This window comes from Abramis brama (assembly GCF_963993115.1).
Source record: "Abramis brama genome assembly, chromosome: 13".
NCBI classification, from domain to species: Eukaryota; Metazoa; Chordata; class Actinopteri; order Cypriniformes; family Leuciscidae; genus Abramis; species Abramis brama.
In genome coordinates this window covers 6,118,692-6,132,961 of record NC_139975.1, presented here as the reverse complement: position 1 = coordinate 6,132,961, position 14,270 = coordinate 6,118,692, and the positions used below count along the sequence as shown (strand labels likewise).

The following is a 14,270-nucleotide window of genomic DNA, read 5'->3' as shown; positions in this document are numbered from 1 at the left end:
GTGCACTGATGACTAATGCAAAATAAGACCATATTGCGGTTAGAAAGTCTTTAATTAGACTACTAGACTCAGTGTGTTTGATTTTCTGTCGTGCGCAGACTCTCTGTTTCATGCTAAAGAGAAGAGGTTGTGCTGCCTTATTTTAAATCAAAATTAGGACAAGCCTCCAAAGCCTCATTCTCTTTAAATCATAATCACTATGAAAAAAAAAGCATTATGGCATAACATAAAACTAAAGAGTAGCGTGTTTAAACATTTCTCTCCTCTTGATGAAGAGGATGATACAGCTACAAACTTTTGGCTGGTTTCTTCACTCAAAAGCACACGGAGGGCTAATAGAATTATTTCATCGTCATTATTTTATCACATATTCATAAGTGATGTTACACTGAGTGCCACCTCTAGCTCATCATGTTTATTATAAGCGTTTTCTCACGCGAACAACCTGTGAATAAGGCCGGTGAACGCCACCAGCTGCCCACAGATCATGCGAGATAAACCAGAGCAAGTGCCGATTGAGGATAAGATTTTGCTTTTTATAGCCAACTAAATACGACACAGCAGCTGATTCTGGATCAGTTCAAATCTGAAGCTTTAAATAGGCTGTGATAGTGACAGACTGGAGTTATTATGCATGTGCAGTGTGTATGTCAGCTTGTGCTGATAAGGATCGGTGGGTATGATTGCTGTCAAAAACAATTGGACAAGAGTTAATTAGCTTTTCTTTTCATGGGTGCCATCGAAGAGCCAACCATAGAAACCAAACACAGGCTCCTGTTCTTCCCGAGGCAGCGGGCACGCGCATACGCGCACACGCGCACGGATACTACACCGAAGACTGTCCTCTCCCAGGTGTACAGGAATCTTAAGAGCTGCGTGTGGTTTGTCCTACTTCCTGTACAGTGTGACTGTACCTCGGACTGTGCGCGAGCATGTGTGTAACGTTGCGACAAACACTGACCCATTTCAATGCTGTAGGCCTAGTAATTACAAGCACAGATAAGTTTTCTTTTTTTTCTTTTTCTTTTTTTTTCCTGAGAGTGGGAACTGTTAATGCAAAAATGCAAACAGGATTAATTATATTTCATGAACCCCAGAATACAAATTTGCATCTTTTAGTTGCCAAAATCAATTAACACCCGTCCCCCAAAGTCAACGGTTAACTCGGGCAAGATCGGACATGACAATTGCTGCGTAAAGTGAGTTCATGCGCGATGCCGCCGCTACTAACATCACTAAAGTGAAGCGCTCACAGGCAGACTTCTCTTAAGAGCGCTCGTGAGTGTGTTGCGCGTCGGACGCACGTCCCAGTTTTGGCACTGATGCGAGTGTGTAGGAACCCAGCGCGTCCTCCTCTCTCTCCTCTAACCTCCTCACAGTGAGACGCACGATTCTACAGGATGCCTCACCATATGCTTCTCTTAACCACTGAGTTTGGGGTTGGGATTTAGGCGATCCATCGGGCGCAGAGCGAGTTCTGGATTTGGATGCTTCGCTGGCACTGCTTTGCGGGTGATGGTGAAGCGCGTATTGCGCGCTGCCGCACGTTTCCTCGATCATTCCTCGGGACGTTTGGCGAAGGGAAATGTGAAGAAGGCTTAAAGAATGGCATGTAAACATGGTTTCTGCCAAGAAGGAGATGGTGACTGCGATGTACCCCACTTCTATTTCCACTCTCCTCTACTTTCTCTGTGTGGCGGCTTGGTGAGTTCCAACTGGATATGAGCGTTACGCATGGCATCTTTACGCCTCGAGGTTACAAACGTCAAACTCGGGCGATTTTGAACTATCTGTGCTGTTGATTGATACGAAAATAGGCGTAGATTTTATGTGTGCGCAATGTTAAAATGCTTCAGTTTGCTCTGTGTTGTTTTTAGCATAAAGAGAATATCTGGACAGATCAGAAAGGATGAGAAATTGTACCCGGAAAATTTCACGCGCATTCTGGACCGACTCCTGGATGGATACGACAACAGACTCCGACCTGGATTTGGGGGTACGTGCCAAAAATCTTCACATTCATGTGGCCAGAATAAGCGCGCAGTGCCTTTAACGCTTCTTGCGCAAAGCATGCTCTCCAAATGTTGCGTTTTTTGTGCAGGTCGCATGCTGTTTACTAAGTGTTGTTTGTTTGGTGAGGGTTGGTGTCCTCTGAGGGGAGATGGAGGTGTAAGCCAACTCCAAATGTCCTTTTCCTGCCCACTCTCTTTCTCTGCTCACTCTCTTTCTCTGCTCTCCATGTATCTGTCAGATCGGTGCCGTTTAGATGTTTAAGCGAGTTTGGTTATGCAATCGCGCTGAGAAAGCCGCTTAATGCACATTTTAAGTAGGAAGAGTACAGATGTTCGCTTTGTGTGCGTAAACCGATAACATTTCCCGCGCTCTCCTATCATTTAACAGCGCGCATCAGTGTTTTAACCTGTTTTGCGAAGCCAAGTGATGCGCTGCTGTTATAGTTAGTGGTCAGCAGAAAATACTTTTATTCTAGCTCTAGTTCTGTGTACAGTAGCCCAAAATATATTACGACGGTCACTGTGCCTGAAACTTCAGAATTAACCCCTCAGTGAATGCATGGAATATATATATATTTTTAAGTTCGTGGATACATTCAGTCGATTTAACTGAAATTTAACACGTTATATCTTCATGAACAGCATGGAAAGCATAAATAGATGATATAATGCTTTAGAGATCATGAGTTAGTGTGCATGCAACTTAAATATTTTCAAAGTCCTATATAGCTAGTGATGTATTAGTCATTACATAATGTTGATGAATGACTTATTGATGAAAGTTACTATATAAAGAAAAACATCAAGACTTGCTGCACACGTCACAGTTTCCGCTCTCCCCTTTTCCTCATTTATTTATTTTTTTATTAGCCAAGACATAAATAATCAAATCAAAGACTGTGGATCTCTGTGCGTAATGCCGGGATGTGATTGGAGCTTTGGGAATGAAGCTCTGGTTTTTTATGTAACTTTAGTGAAGAGGCAGAGAGCACATCTCTCCAAACAGAACAGCACACCCACCTTCACATGACAAGAGCTCTCGAGCGGAGCTGGATCAGGCTGGAGGGGCTTGATCAGCTCTCAGCTATCTGTGCTGTGGGTTCACAGTTCTAGTAGGATCGCATGAGTTGCCCTTGCCTAAGAATGTAGTGCTTCAGAGATGATAGATATCAGGGCTCGGGCACGTCTCTTACCATTGGCCTGGTTGTTGTCGTCTGAAATGTGTTTGATTGTTGTTCAATGAGGAAATGCACTTTTCGTCATATACTGAAGCAGCCTATTATTGTTCACCCCAAAATGACAATTCTGTCATTTTATTTTACCCGTATGCTGTTATCTTTTCTGTGGAACATAGGAAGAGGGCAAATTTGATGCATGTTGCTTGTGACAAAACAACAACAACATAAAAATAGTCCATAAGACTTGTGCACTTCAGGTCTTCTGTATTTGATTTTCTGTATATGACAAACTAAATATTGTGTTTCTGTTTCTCACTCAAGCTGTCTTATGGCTTCAGATGACTTTAAACACAGAGCATGAGTCATATGGACTATTTTATGAAAAGGTGGTTTTTTTAATACTTTCTAGAGCTTGACATCTGAATGATATGAACTGTTGTAAGGGGGGGACTGTGTGAACATTTCTCTTCTGTTAATGCAGGTTTTGGAGCGAAATTCTGAGAGAGAGAAAAATAGTGTTCTCAGTTCTCTTTAAATTAAATTTGAACTTTGTGTCTTATATTTCTCCTGGATTTCCTAAATAAATAATAATAGAAACAAATGAGTCAATAATTGCCATACAGTAAAAGTATAGAGCTATAGACCTTATTCAGAGCAGCGCCATGACAGGTATAAGCGAGGCTGAGAGGGATAGACTTACCATGTTTTCAATGGCATCCACTTTAAAAAGCTGTTTAGAGCTCTTAGATCACTTATAATTTACTATCTACTGAAATTTCTCAGAAAGATATTTTTGCAGTGTTTTGTCAGCAGAACAATCCAGAAACACATTAAAAAAATAGTACAACCCACTGAAGAGATGTATGTGTATCTCTCACAGCCTCACTTTCATTCCGGTTAAAAGATGGACGCTGCTGTGAAAAAGGTCTATAATATGAGTATGGAGAGCAGCTCAGGTCATTTGGTTTTGTAGGAGTTTAATTTGAAATGCTTGAGTTTATATTGAGACATTTGACTTTTGATTGTATACTATGGCATTTTTGCGAATCTGCACAGTTTGAGACATTGTTGAGATATCCTCTGAAACTCTATTGGAGACCTGTGGAAAAATCTGAAAGCAGGAGATCTTAGCAAAAGTCTCCATTTACTCTTTATTTCGTCTCATTGCTGTTGCAGAAACAATTGAGATATTAAAGAGATCTCTGTTGTGATTTTTGTGTTCATTGGGCTGAGTAAGACTGTTCCTGTCTTTCATATTTCGGTAGGATTCATGGTTGTCAACTGTGAGAGATGCTCAGAGTGTCTGTTTAATGACAGATAATCCATTTTCTTGTGTTTGACTGAAGGCACTTCACTCGCAAGTGATTTACTCAAGCATCTATCAAAGAGCCTCTAGAACAATAGGGGTTTAACCCTCACAAGTTCAGCCAATGAGACGATTCAGTGATAAATCATGTGATTTAGCTTTGAGTGCCCGAGTCTGTTTTCACTCACACTTTCCGTCTTTATTTTTTTTTATTTTTTTTTTGTCTCCTCATAAATTTGGTTAAAGTAGATAAATGATAAATGGTTTCAGTCTGGACAAACTAGGGGAAATCAACATGAAATCGAAACTGAGCCCATTTCCTTTCCTTATACATATTCCTGGTCATATTATTCAACATTTGAAAGTGTACTTTATTTTTAAGAAAAAAAAAATGTCTTCATAATCTGCTTAATCTGCCTTTCAATTGGCTTTCCTATTGGCTGAGGTCACTTAGGGTGTGTTCACACTTGGCAGGTTTGGTTTGAATAAAACAAACTCTAGTGTGATTTTGCTCGTTTGAGTGAACGCTGCCATATGAGCCTTGGTGAACACCAAACAAGTAAACCGAGACCCACACTGTAAAAATTCTGTGAAATCTATGGTAAAAAAAAAGGCAGCTGTGGTTGCTAGAAACGGTAGCAACATTTTAGGTTTTACAGATTAAACTTGATATTTAATATTTAATATACCAACCAAGTACTACTGTCTGTTTTGTAATACACTGACAACCACCAAACACAGGTGGTGACGAGAAAGTCACATGATGAATCAAAGCTCAGTAAGTAAATACTGATATATAAAAGGTGCAGTGTCATTCACACACACACAAAACACCATCATGGTAACACACATGACACTAAATTAACGCAATAAACATTAATTTAACAACATTAGATGTAACATAAAACCCCAATGTACATAACTGATAAGAAAAAACCCAGAAGAAACAGTTATTTCAGCGAAAACACATCAGATGTGAAATGCCACACAGGGAATTCTGGGAATGTGAATTGAACTTATTAAATTACTTGTTCTTTTTCACTTCCAAAAACTGTAAATTTAACAGTATTTTACTGTGAGGTTAGATCTATAGGGTTATTCACCGTACAGTGTATATAATAAGGAAACTTACTGTTAACCAATTAACAGTTTTTTACTGTAGCATTTTTACAGTCTTTTACCGTGCTTCTTTTCAGGGTTCAAATGAACTTTGCTGCGGTTCGACTGAGATATGAAAGCAACGGAGACATTTAAACAAACCAAAAACAGGATGTGATGTCATAAGGTTGGAGCATAAAAATTAATTCTCAGGCATCTGTCTTTTCACGTCATAGGAACTTTGTTGCCCATTACAGTTCAGTACAGTTGTCGAAACTGTCATCTCTTTGCCGCAGATCTTTATTTTTGCGTGTGCAGAGGAATTCCTGGCACTTTTGACTCTTTTACGCATTTTCTAAGCTTTTTGTGAGTTCTCAGCTGGTAAAAAATGGCATCATATGTAGACACATACAACAAGCACATTTAGTTCGCAAAATATACGTCATAAAAGCATTTTTAAAAAAAAAATGTATTGTATCTTTAGGTTCAGTGTTAAAAATGGCAATGTAAACGCTTAGTGAACCAGGACTAAATGTATCATTTTCTGGACCAAAAGAACAAGTGAACCGAACTACAAGTGTGAACAACCCTTAGACTGTGTGGGTTGCCAGGTCATGTTAACTAATAGCCAAATAGCTGTTTAGACATTGTTTTAGGCCACCATACTGTAGGCAATGCAGCCTTTCTATAATCTGTGTGCTTATCTAATACCAGTTAATAAGGTTACAGCATTATTAGCAAATAATGAAGGATTTTCTCACATTCAGCTCTGACTCCATTCTGATCCGAAATACACACTTTACACCACTGAATACAAATATGATTCATCAAATAAAGCCCTGTTCAAGGGTTGTTGTTTTTTTCTCTTAAGCAAGTCAAATTGGTTGAGAATGGTTCATGTTGACTTTGAGAGCCAAAAAAGCAAAAACAATTCTGTGGTAATCTGCTTATTTCACTCATAATAACTGGGTCACATTGAGAATGACTAATAAGTAACTATTAAGAACACATCAATTCTGTAAAAAGTCAACATTTCTTTCAGATCTATTTCTAGTCATAAGAGGCTTATGGTCATTGTAATGTGATTCTAAAGATTCCTGTTTCTGTCCAGGTCCAGTGACGGAAGTGAAGACCGATATTTACGTCACAAGTTTTGGCCCAGTTTCCGACGTGGAGATGGTGAGTGCTCTGAGATGTTTATGATTATATGTGAATAGGTCTGATTTGTGTGTGTACGTGTATGTGTGCATGAACAGCTGTTATATAAAGGCATCATATCCGTCCAGAGATATTATTAAAATAAATAATTCAGGCAGCTTGCCATTTAGATCAATGCAAGGTGCTGTTATCTGCCTAGTCAGAGTAAATCAAGTAGAGATTCAAAATAAAAATGTGATTGAGTCAACAATTTCGGCAGGGATTTTCCCCTGAAAACAATGTGAGGTTCTGCACCTCGCAAAAGAGCATAACAGTGCTAAATGTGACCACATATAGTGTTCAGCCCAGATTAGTACCTAAAATATTAAAACCAGCGAAAAACAATGCATTACAGGGCATTCATAACATTTAACATCCGAGATGTTCCGTGAAGTGAAACAAACTTTCTCCAGTATGATTTGATTTTGCTTTTAAAAAGCTGTTTCAGAAGTGTAGCAAGTTTGTTTTTTGTTGTAGGATTATGAAAATAAAAGTTATTCAGTAGAATAAGATTGACTGATTAATGGTGTAGAGAACAACCAGGACATTTCTTTAAAAAAGTAAATAGGGTTAATTTTGATTTCATGTTTTTTTAAGGGTTACAGGGGATTTTTTTTTTTTTTTTTACAATGAAATTCTTGGATGAATTTGATGAGAAATGTTTTTATATTGACACCTTTGACTTGATTTCATACATGCTATGCACAGTTTGAGACATCGCTGAAAATGATGAAAGACGCTGAAAAATTTATTTCTTTGAAAAGTAAATAGGATTCATTTTGGTTTAATGTTTCTAAAGGTTACAGGGGAATTGCTTTCTAGGAAATTCTTTCTTTGATGAATTTGACAAGAAATGCTTCAGTTCATATTGACACCTTTGACTTTGAGACAATTTTCTATATGTCATAATCATTTGTTAACAAACATATTCATTACTTCAATGAGCACATTGTTTCTGCCTTAAATTGTTTAAATTAATACATTTTTAGCTAACTGTGTGATTTGTATATGTACATTTCTGAAATACATAACATAGACAGTTTCCTCTGATAACAGATCACTCTAAATTGTAAAGCAGACATGCATGTTCTGTAAAGCTGCTTTGAAACGATGTGTATTGTGAACTAAACAAAAAAAAATTGAATTGAATTAAATTTCTTTAAAAAAGTAAATAGGGATCATTTAGATTTTATGTTGTTTTTAAGGGTTTTGGGAATTTGGCAGGAGCACAGTTTGTCAGCATGAGGGGAAGTGTTTGTTTAAGAATCGAGACAATGTTTTTGCAAGATTATGATGGATTTTTTTGCTTTTTACAGAATCTCTCTAATGAAGCTTTCTGTCAGGAGTAAGTCAGATTGATTTGCGTGCGGTTTTGACAGCTCTGTGTTTGTGCTTTCTTCCAGGAGTACACCATGGATGTGTTCTTCCGCCAGACGTGGGTGGATAGGCGGTTGAGGTATGAGGGCCCGGTGGAGATCCTCCGTCTAAATAACCTGATGGTGACCAAAGTCTGGACCCCTGACACGTTCTTCAGGAATGGCAAACGATCCGTGGCTCACAACATGACTGCGCCCAATAGACTCTTCCGAATCATGAAGAACGGCACCATCCTGTACACTATGAGGTACAGCATGTCCAGTCCTGAGTCCGATTTACTCTGAAAAGACTTTGGCAGGCTGTGTTTGCTCGTGGGTGACCGTCATTTTGCCAAGTAGGAGGTGTTCCTGGATAAATGTTGTTGCAGGACCAACAAAAGATGGTGTTGTGGGAAACAGCAGGTTGATATGAATGTTGTTGAAGCCTCAATCCCGGCCCCTAAGGCCTACAGGACTGGATGGTTGTTAGAAATGTTGTTCCATATCCTACTTGGTGAAAGACCTTTAGAGCAACATTAAGGAACAATTTTTACTCGTATCAGTGGTTCATCAAGTCGTAACAGGGTGAAAGGCACTTCTGGATTCGCTTTGCAGCCCTATATCTGCTATAACCACACCATGCAAGTTTGCCAAACCGGGTCGCGTTTCTGTAGTTCGAATGAGACATAAGAAAACTACAAATTTGACTTGCTTTACATCAAGCGTTACAATAGTCATTATTTAGTTTTTCTTCGTTTCTGATGTCGCAATACATCATACTTTCATGAAAGCATGCAACATACTCTACCTTGTCTGTGGACATCATTCATTCCAAAGCCGGTGCTGGATAAACAGCGAGCGTTTATTTACGACAGCGGTAATGGACAATTCCGCTTCCAACCTGTAAGGCGACCAAAGAGGAAAAGTTCCTAAGTGTTGCTTTAAAGGTTTTGGTGGATATCACACCCTCACTATTTTAACCATTTATATCTGTGTTTTTGTTTTTTGTTTTTTTTCACAGATTGACAATAAGTGCAGAATGCCCGATGAAACTCGTCAATTTCCCAATGGATGGCCATTCCTGTCCTCTGAAGTTCGGCAGCTGTGAGGATTATACTTTATATATGCTGATTACTTCATCCCACAAAACACTAAAGCATGATTTGAGACACTGTTTCTGAGTAAAGGAACATGGCAGTTTATATGACGTGTTTCGGGTTAGGAGAAGAACATATGAACCGTTTCTTGAAAAGCACTGAAGTAATCCCTTCTTTAAAAATGGATTTCGCTCTCTCTTCACTGTCAGATGACTAAATAAATCATATGGGGAACAGAATTGATTATTTAAGGTTTTTTTTATTTGTGAGTAGAGATATAAGATCAGAACTGAAGTTCATCTATATTGTACTCCTAAAGGCTGACACTTTCACTTTTAGCCTATGCATTTACAATGTAGAGGTTTTCTCTAGCAGGAAAAATCACCAAAACTATTGATGACTCATCTTGTTTGAATTTCTCTACATTTGTTTTTGTCCAATCAAATGCTTTCTAGGATGGAAATTTGAGACTTCAGCGCAAGAAAGGAGACTTCTGCTGCATCCCAATTCACGTACTCTCCATCCTAAATTGTATTCGAAATTAGAATTGTTGTGTCCCAAAACGTAGTATGTTGAAATAAGTATTCCAAAGATACCCGGATGGTCTACTTTTATTCAGTTAGTATCCAAAGTGCAGATCCGTGCACGCTCTAACGGCTAATATTGCCCACAACCCATTGTGCATTGGACGAGGATTCGCTTAGAACTACAAACACAAATAAAAAGTGTAAAAAAAACTACAAATATGGCGGATGTGCTAGTCCGACGGTTAAGTAGAGAGGTTTAGATAGTGGTTTGAATGATTAATAATCAGTATCTAACCTGACGAAAAGATATTTATTCAATGTTATCCACAATATATTTCATCTGCAACAGCATTGTGAACTTTTGTAAGATACGTTTGGTCATTAACATAAATGCATCATTATGCAAATTGCAAACACATGAGGAGAGTCTCCGCATGAAAGACCCACGACTGGCAGATCAACGTGCTACTATATTTCTCTCCGAAATGGTGGGAAAATAAATGAAACTGAATGTGGTGACAAGATGATTGACAGGGCAGTTCAAACAGTGACATGATGCACGAGAGAGATCTTATATATATACATTTATATACATAAGCTACAAGTTTAATTTAAGCCCTTTACCTTAGAGATCTGAAAAAAACAACTCTTCTCCTCAAGGAGAAATTACTTTTCCCTCTGAGTGTGTAAATACAGACTTAGTTCATATTCTAAAAACTGAACAAAGAATCTCCATATCAGCAGGACTGTTCACGACAGTCGGTCAGCAAAAATGAAAACGAAAAGATTCAGGTAAAAGAAAGCGAAATCTGAAAGGAAGGCCTAATCTCGAATGGGAATATGTGGCAGGTTGGTAGGGCTCTTTTATGGAGACTGCTGGAAGATCTGGAGATAAAATCAGTCCAGAGAGCTCCTGCTGGCGCATTGTGACATTGTGATGGAGGACGATCTCAATGTTTTGGTTCTGTAGTGGTGGCTGTGCTAATGTGCTGACAGATATCTCGCTCTCACTTCTCTTTGTCTTCTTATATACATCTCTCTGTCCTTTCTCTGGGCCTGAGGGGAAGCATCTAGACAGAGAGCTGTTCGTCCCCTGTAGAGTCGAGAAGGTCACCACAGCTTTCCCTCCTGCCCCGGGACAGCGCAGACCTATAACAGCTCTAGTTTTCATTTTACGCTCTTTCCTTTGCACTCTGATACAGTTTTCTGCTCCTATGTCATGTCATTCTCTTCTATATTCATTTATTAGTGATGTTTGCTAGGGTTACTTTCACTCAGGGTTAGTGATTTTTTACGAAACTTCACTGTGTAGTTTATTCTACACTGTAGGACTGCAAGATGAGTCGAAATCAAACTGAAATCGTGATATGGCTTTGTGCGATTATCAAATCGTAAAGGCTGTAAGATAATTAAATAAATATATATGTGCTGCATGAGTGAAGCTCAGCACTGTGTTCATTTATGGTCACTGTGATTTTGCCAAGAAAGATCAATGTAATTTGTTGATCCTGGAACAACATTCCTGTCCGAAAATGTAGTCCTAAGCCTATCCCCACCCCTAAACCGAACCCTACCCTTAAGTAAAAGGGGGTAAACCCTACCCCTTCCCTAAAATCAGAGGTAAATTATATAACACTGATGTAGTCTAACCCACCTAACCCTGGTTGTAAGCCAAAACTTGACATAAACTGTAAACTTGTCCCTCAAATCTAATTGGTTGATTGAAATGTTGTTCCAGGATCAACAGAGATCAACATAATCCTTTCCCCTCAACTCTCCCAATTCACTTGCTCTCGGTTATTTATACTGTATTATCTCAAAAAATAAAACCTTTAAAAAAAAAAAAGAATTCACAAGTAGATTTTTTTCTCCAAATCATGCACACCACAATTTAACCTCTAGACATGAATAATTCTTCACATCAAGTGTTTTGTTGAGAAGTGGGCTGGTATCTTATTAAGCAATTAGATTGATTTGCGCGACCAACTTGAACCGGAGCAAAACTCCCGATTGCGCATATTCCTATTGAAATGACTGGATTTCGCTGACAAGATTTCGTAGAACAACTGTTAATGCCCTGGCAACGATAAAACCCTGCCAACTATAGAAACAAAACTAGGGATGCACGATGTATCAGCCACCATGTCAGTATCGGCATATATATGTTAATTTTTTATGTTATCGATATCGGCCATATTTTTTAAATTATCGGTTATCTGTATCGGCCAAAATGTTCATACCGGTGCATACCTAAACAAAACATAAGCATAGTGACAGGAACTTTTGCGGGGGCAGAAAACATCAGAACATCAGAAAATGTAGTTTGTAATTAAACTCAAGTTGCACTGATACAGTACTGTATGTCTCTCTCTCGCTCTCACTAGGGTTTGCTCAGCATGACTTTGGATCAAAACTCATTTAGTCTCTCTGTCCCCTCTCTTTTCTCTCTTGCGCTCTCTCTTTCTATTTTCATGGGGTTGTTGGTGGGTGTCTTGGAAGTCCTTCCTCTGCTCTATTTCCCAGTGTGTGGGGGTTCAGAAGCAGAAATGGAGAAAGAGACAGCAAGGAGGAGAGAAAAAAAGAGAATTAAGGAAGATAGAGAGAGATGAGGATGATGGTGATGATCTCAAAGGAGGACAGGAGCGCAGGGAGCGTGCCGACGGACTCCTGGATGTGCAGTCAGTCTCTACTCTGTTTGATGTATGGATTTCTCCTCCATAAATGAAATCTGTCTGATTCTTAGCTGGAGAACATCTCAGCGGATCTGATTTCTGTGTCAGGATGATTGTTCTGCTTGGCTCAGATTTGAGATTGGCACGCACTGTGGAGGAAGTGGGCAGCAGTGAGGAAAGAGCAGTGTCTTAGCGGCGACCGTTCGACCCTGAGCTCGAGGACTAATACGCACGGTTCCATGCGTAGGCATATCCAGAGGAAGATTTCATTGCTCATAGATAGCTCAGGAGACCTGGTGAAGTTCCCAGATATCTTTAATTGAAGTATTAACTCCTTTATTTCCTTGGGTGAAATAAAAATAGAAATAAAATTAGACAATTGTTGTGAAATTAGATCAGAAATGTTGGAGTTCGTTCTTCTGATTGGCATATCGAAGCAGTTTTTGATATCCTGCAGGATGGGAACATCACAAATGAGATCTTTTTGTTTCTCAAAGACAGGAATTAAATTAAGTAGAGGTGCAAACGAAAACTCTCAGACATTTCTCTTGAGAAATGAAAATGGTAATACTTTACAACATGGTTTAATTTGTTAACATTAGTTAACTATAATAGTTAACATAAAATCAAATGTCGTCTCTGTAAATATTTTTTAATGGACTTGAGCTAACATGAACTAACAATGAACAGTTTAATTTTTTGCTCATTGTTTTTGCATTAACTATTGTTAACTAATGGGACCTTATTGTAAATTGTTACTGAAACCTGAAATCTCACATCTTCACTAAAACAACAATCTCAGCAATGTCTCAAAAAGTGCTCAGTTTTGCCAAAGCTACCAAAATCTGTGATCATAAAACTCAATATGAACCATATTTTCCCCTATGATCTCCAGTTTCCAGCAGTATGCCAACAATTGCCTCATTTGTTTCCATTTTACCTAAGGCCTTTTTTTCTCTGGAGAAAAACCTGGAGATTGCAGCAGAAGTCTCCATTTACCCAGTGGTTAATCTCATTTCTGTCTTTTTCAATTCCACCAGGATACACACAATGCCACAGATATGGTCCGATTGTTAGGGCTATGCACACACATATTCCCTCTGTTCTTGTTATGATGGCTCTCTTTTGTTTATCAGATGCCTATCCAATGACTGAGGTGATCTACACCTGGACCAAAGGCCCTCAGCATTCTGTGGAGGTCCCACCTGAGTCGTCCAGCCTGGTCCAGTACGACCTGATCGGACAGACTGTGTCAAGCGAGACTGTAAAGTCCATCACAGGTACAGGCACATAACACACCATCACAATGACACCAACATTTTTTTATGCAAACATCTTGCAGTATACACTACTGTCCAAAAGGTTGGGGTCAGTAAGGCTACGTTCACACTGTCAGTCCAAATCCAATTATTTGTGTATCCGATTGGAATCTGATCTAAAATTATTGACTGTCCACATTGTGTATCACAACTGTTCAGATCCGATTTGAGTGTCCCTAGCCGCTCTTTTGTTTTCTGAAATATCTGCCTTGGTTTATATGGCAATGGTGTTGCATTGGTAGGTATACACTAAAAATAGCAACTGTAACATGGAGGGGTTTGCAATACAGATGTTGTTTTATTTACAACATGACAATATGTTTCCACTGCGCTGGACAACTGCATCTTCTGATGATTCTGGCAGTGGCAGAAAGAAGCTGGCTTTATTCCGCGCTGTCGTCTCCACCGGTCCAAAACATGTCTCCGTTATATCGTCATTTCGTCCGGCACTTTGAAACAACACAACCTTACAACAGCGTCTGACGTTTATGTTTTACGTGGCGTGAGAA

At 39.1% G+C, this 14,270-nt stretch overlaps 1 protein-coding gene across 2 annotated transcripts in view; it reads left to right on the top strand.

Moving 5' to 3' along the window:
- Nucleotides 1-1,206: 1,206 nt before the first annotated feature.
- Nucleotides 1,207-14,270, top strand: part of gabra4 (gamma-aminobutyric acid type A receptor subunit alpha4) — a 36,312-nt gene continuing 23,248 nt past the window's right edge. The window contains exons 1-6 of one of the 2 annotated variants that reach the window (XM_084133020.1): nucleotides 1,207-1,704; nucleotides 1,857-1,996; nucleotides 6,706-6,773; nucleotides 8,195-8,415; nucleotides 9,168-9,250; nucleotides 13,579-13,722. In XM_084133020.1, the coding sequence (XP_083989146.1) occupies nucleotides 1,619-1,704; nucleotides 1,857-1,996; nucleotides 6,706-6,773; nucleotides 8,195-8,415; nucleotides 9,168-9,250; nucleotides 13,579-13,722 (742 nt within the window). In that variant the 5' untranslated portion in view covers nucleotides 1,207-1,618. The remainder of the gene's footprint in view (nucleotides 1,705-1,856; nucleotides 1,997-6,705; nucleotides 6,774-8,194; nucleotides 8,416-9,167; nucleotides 9,251-13,578; nucleotides 13,723-14,270) is intronic. The other variant, XM_084133021.1, reaches the window with a different exon arrangement.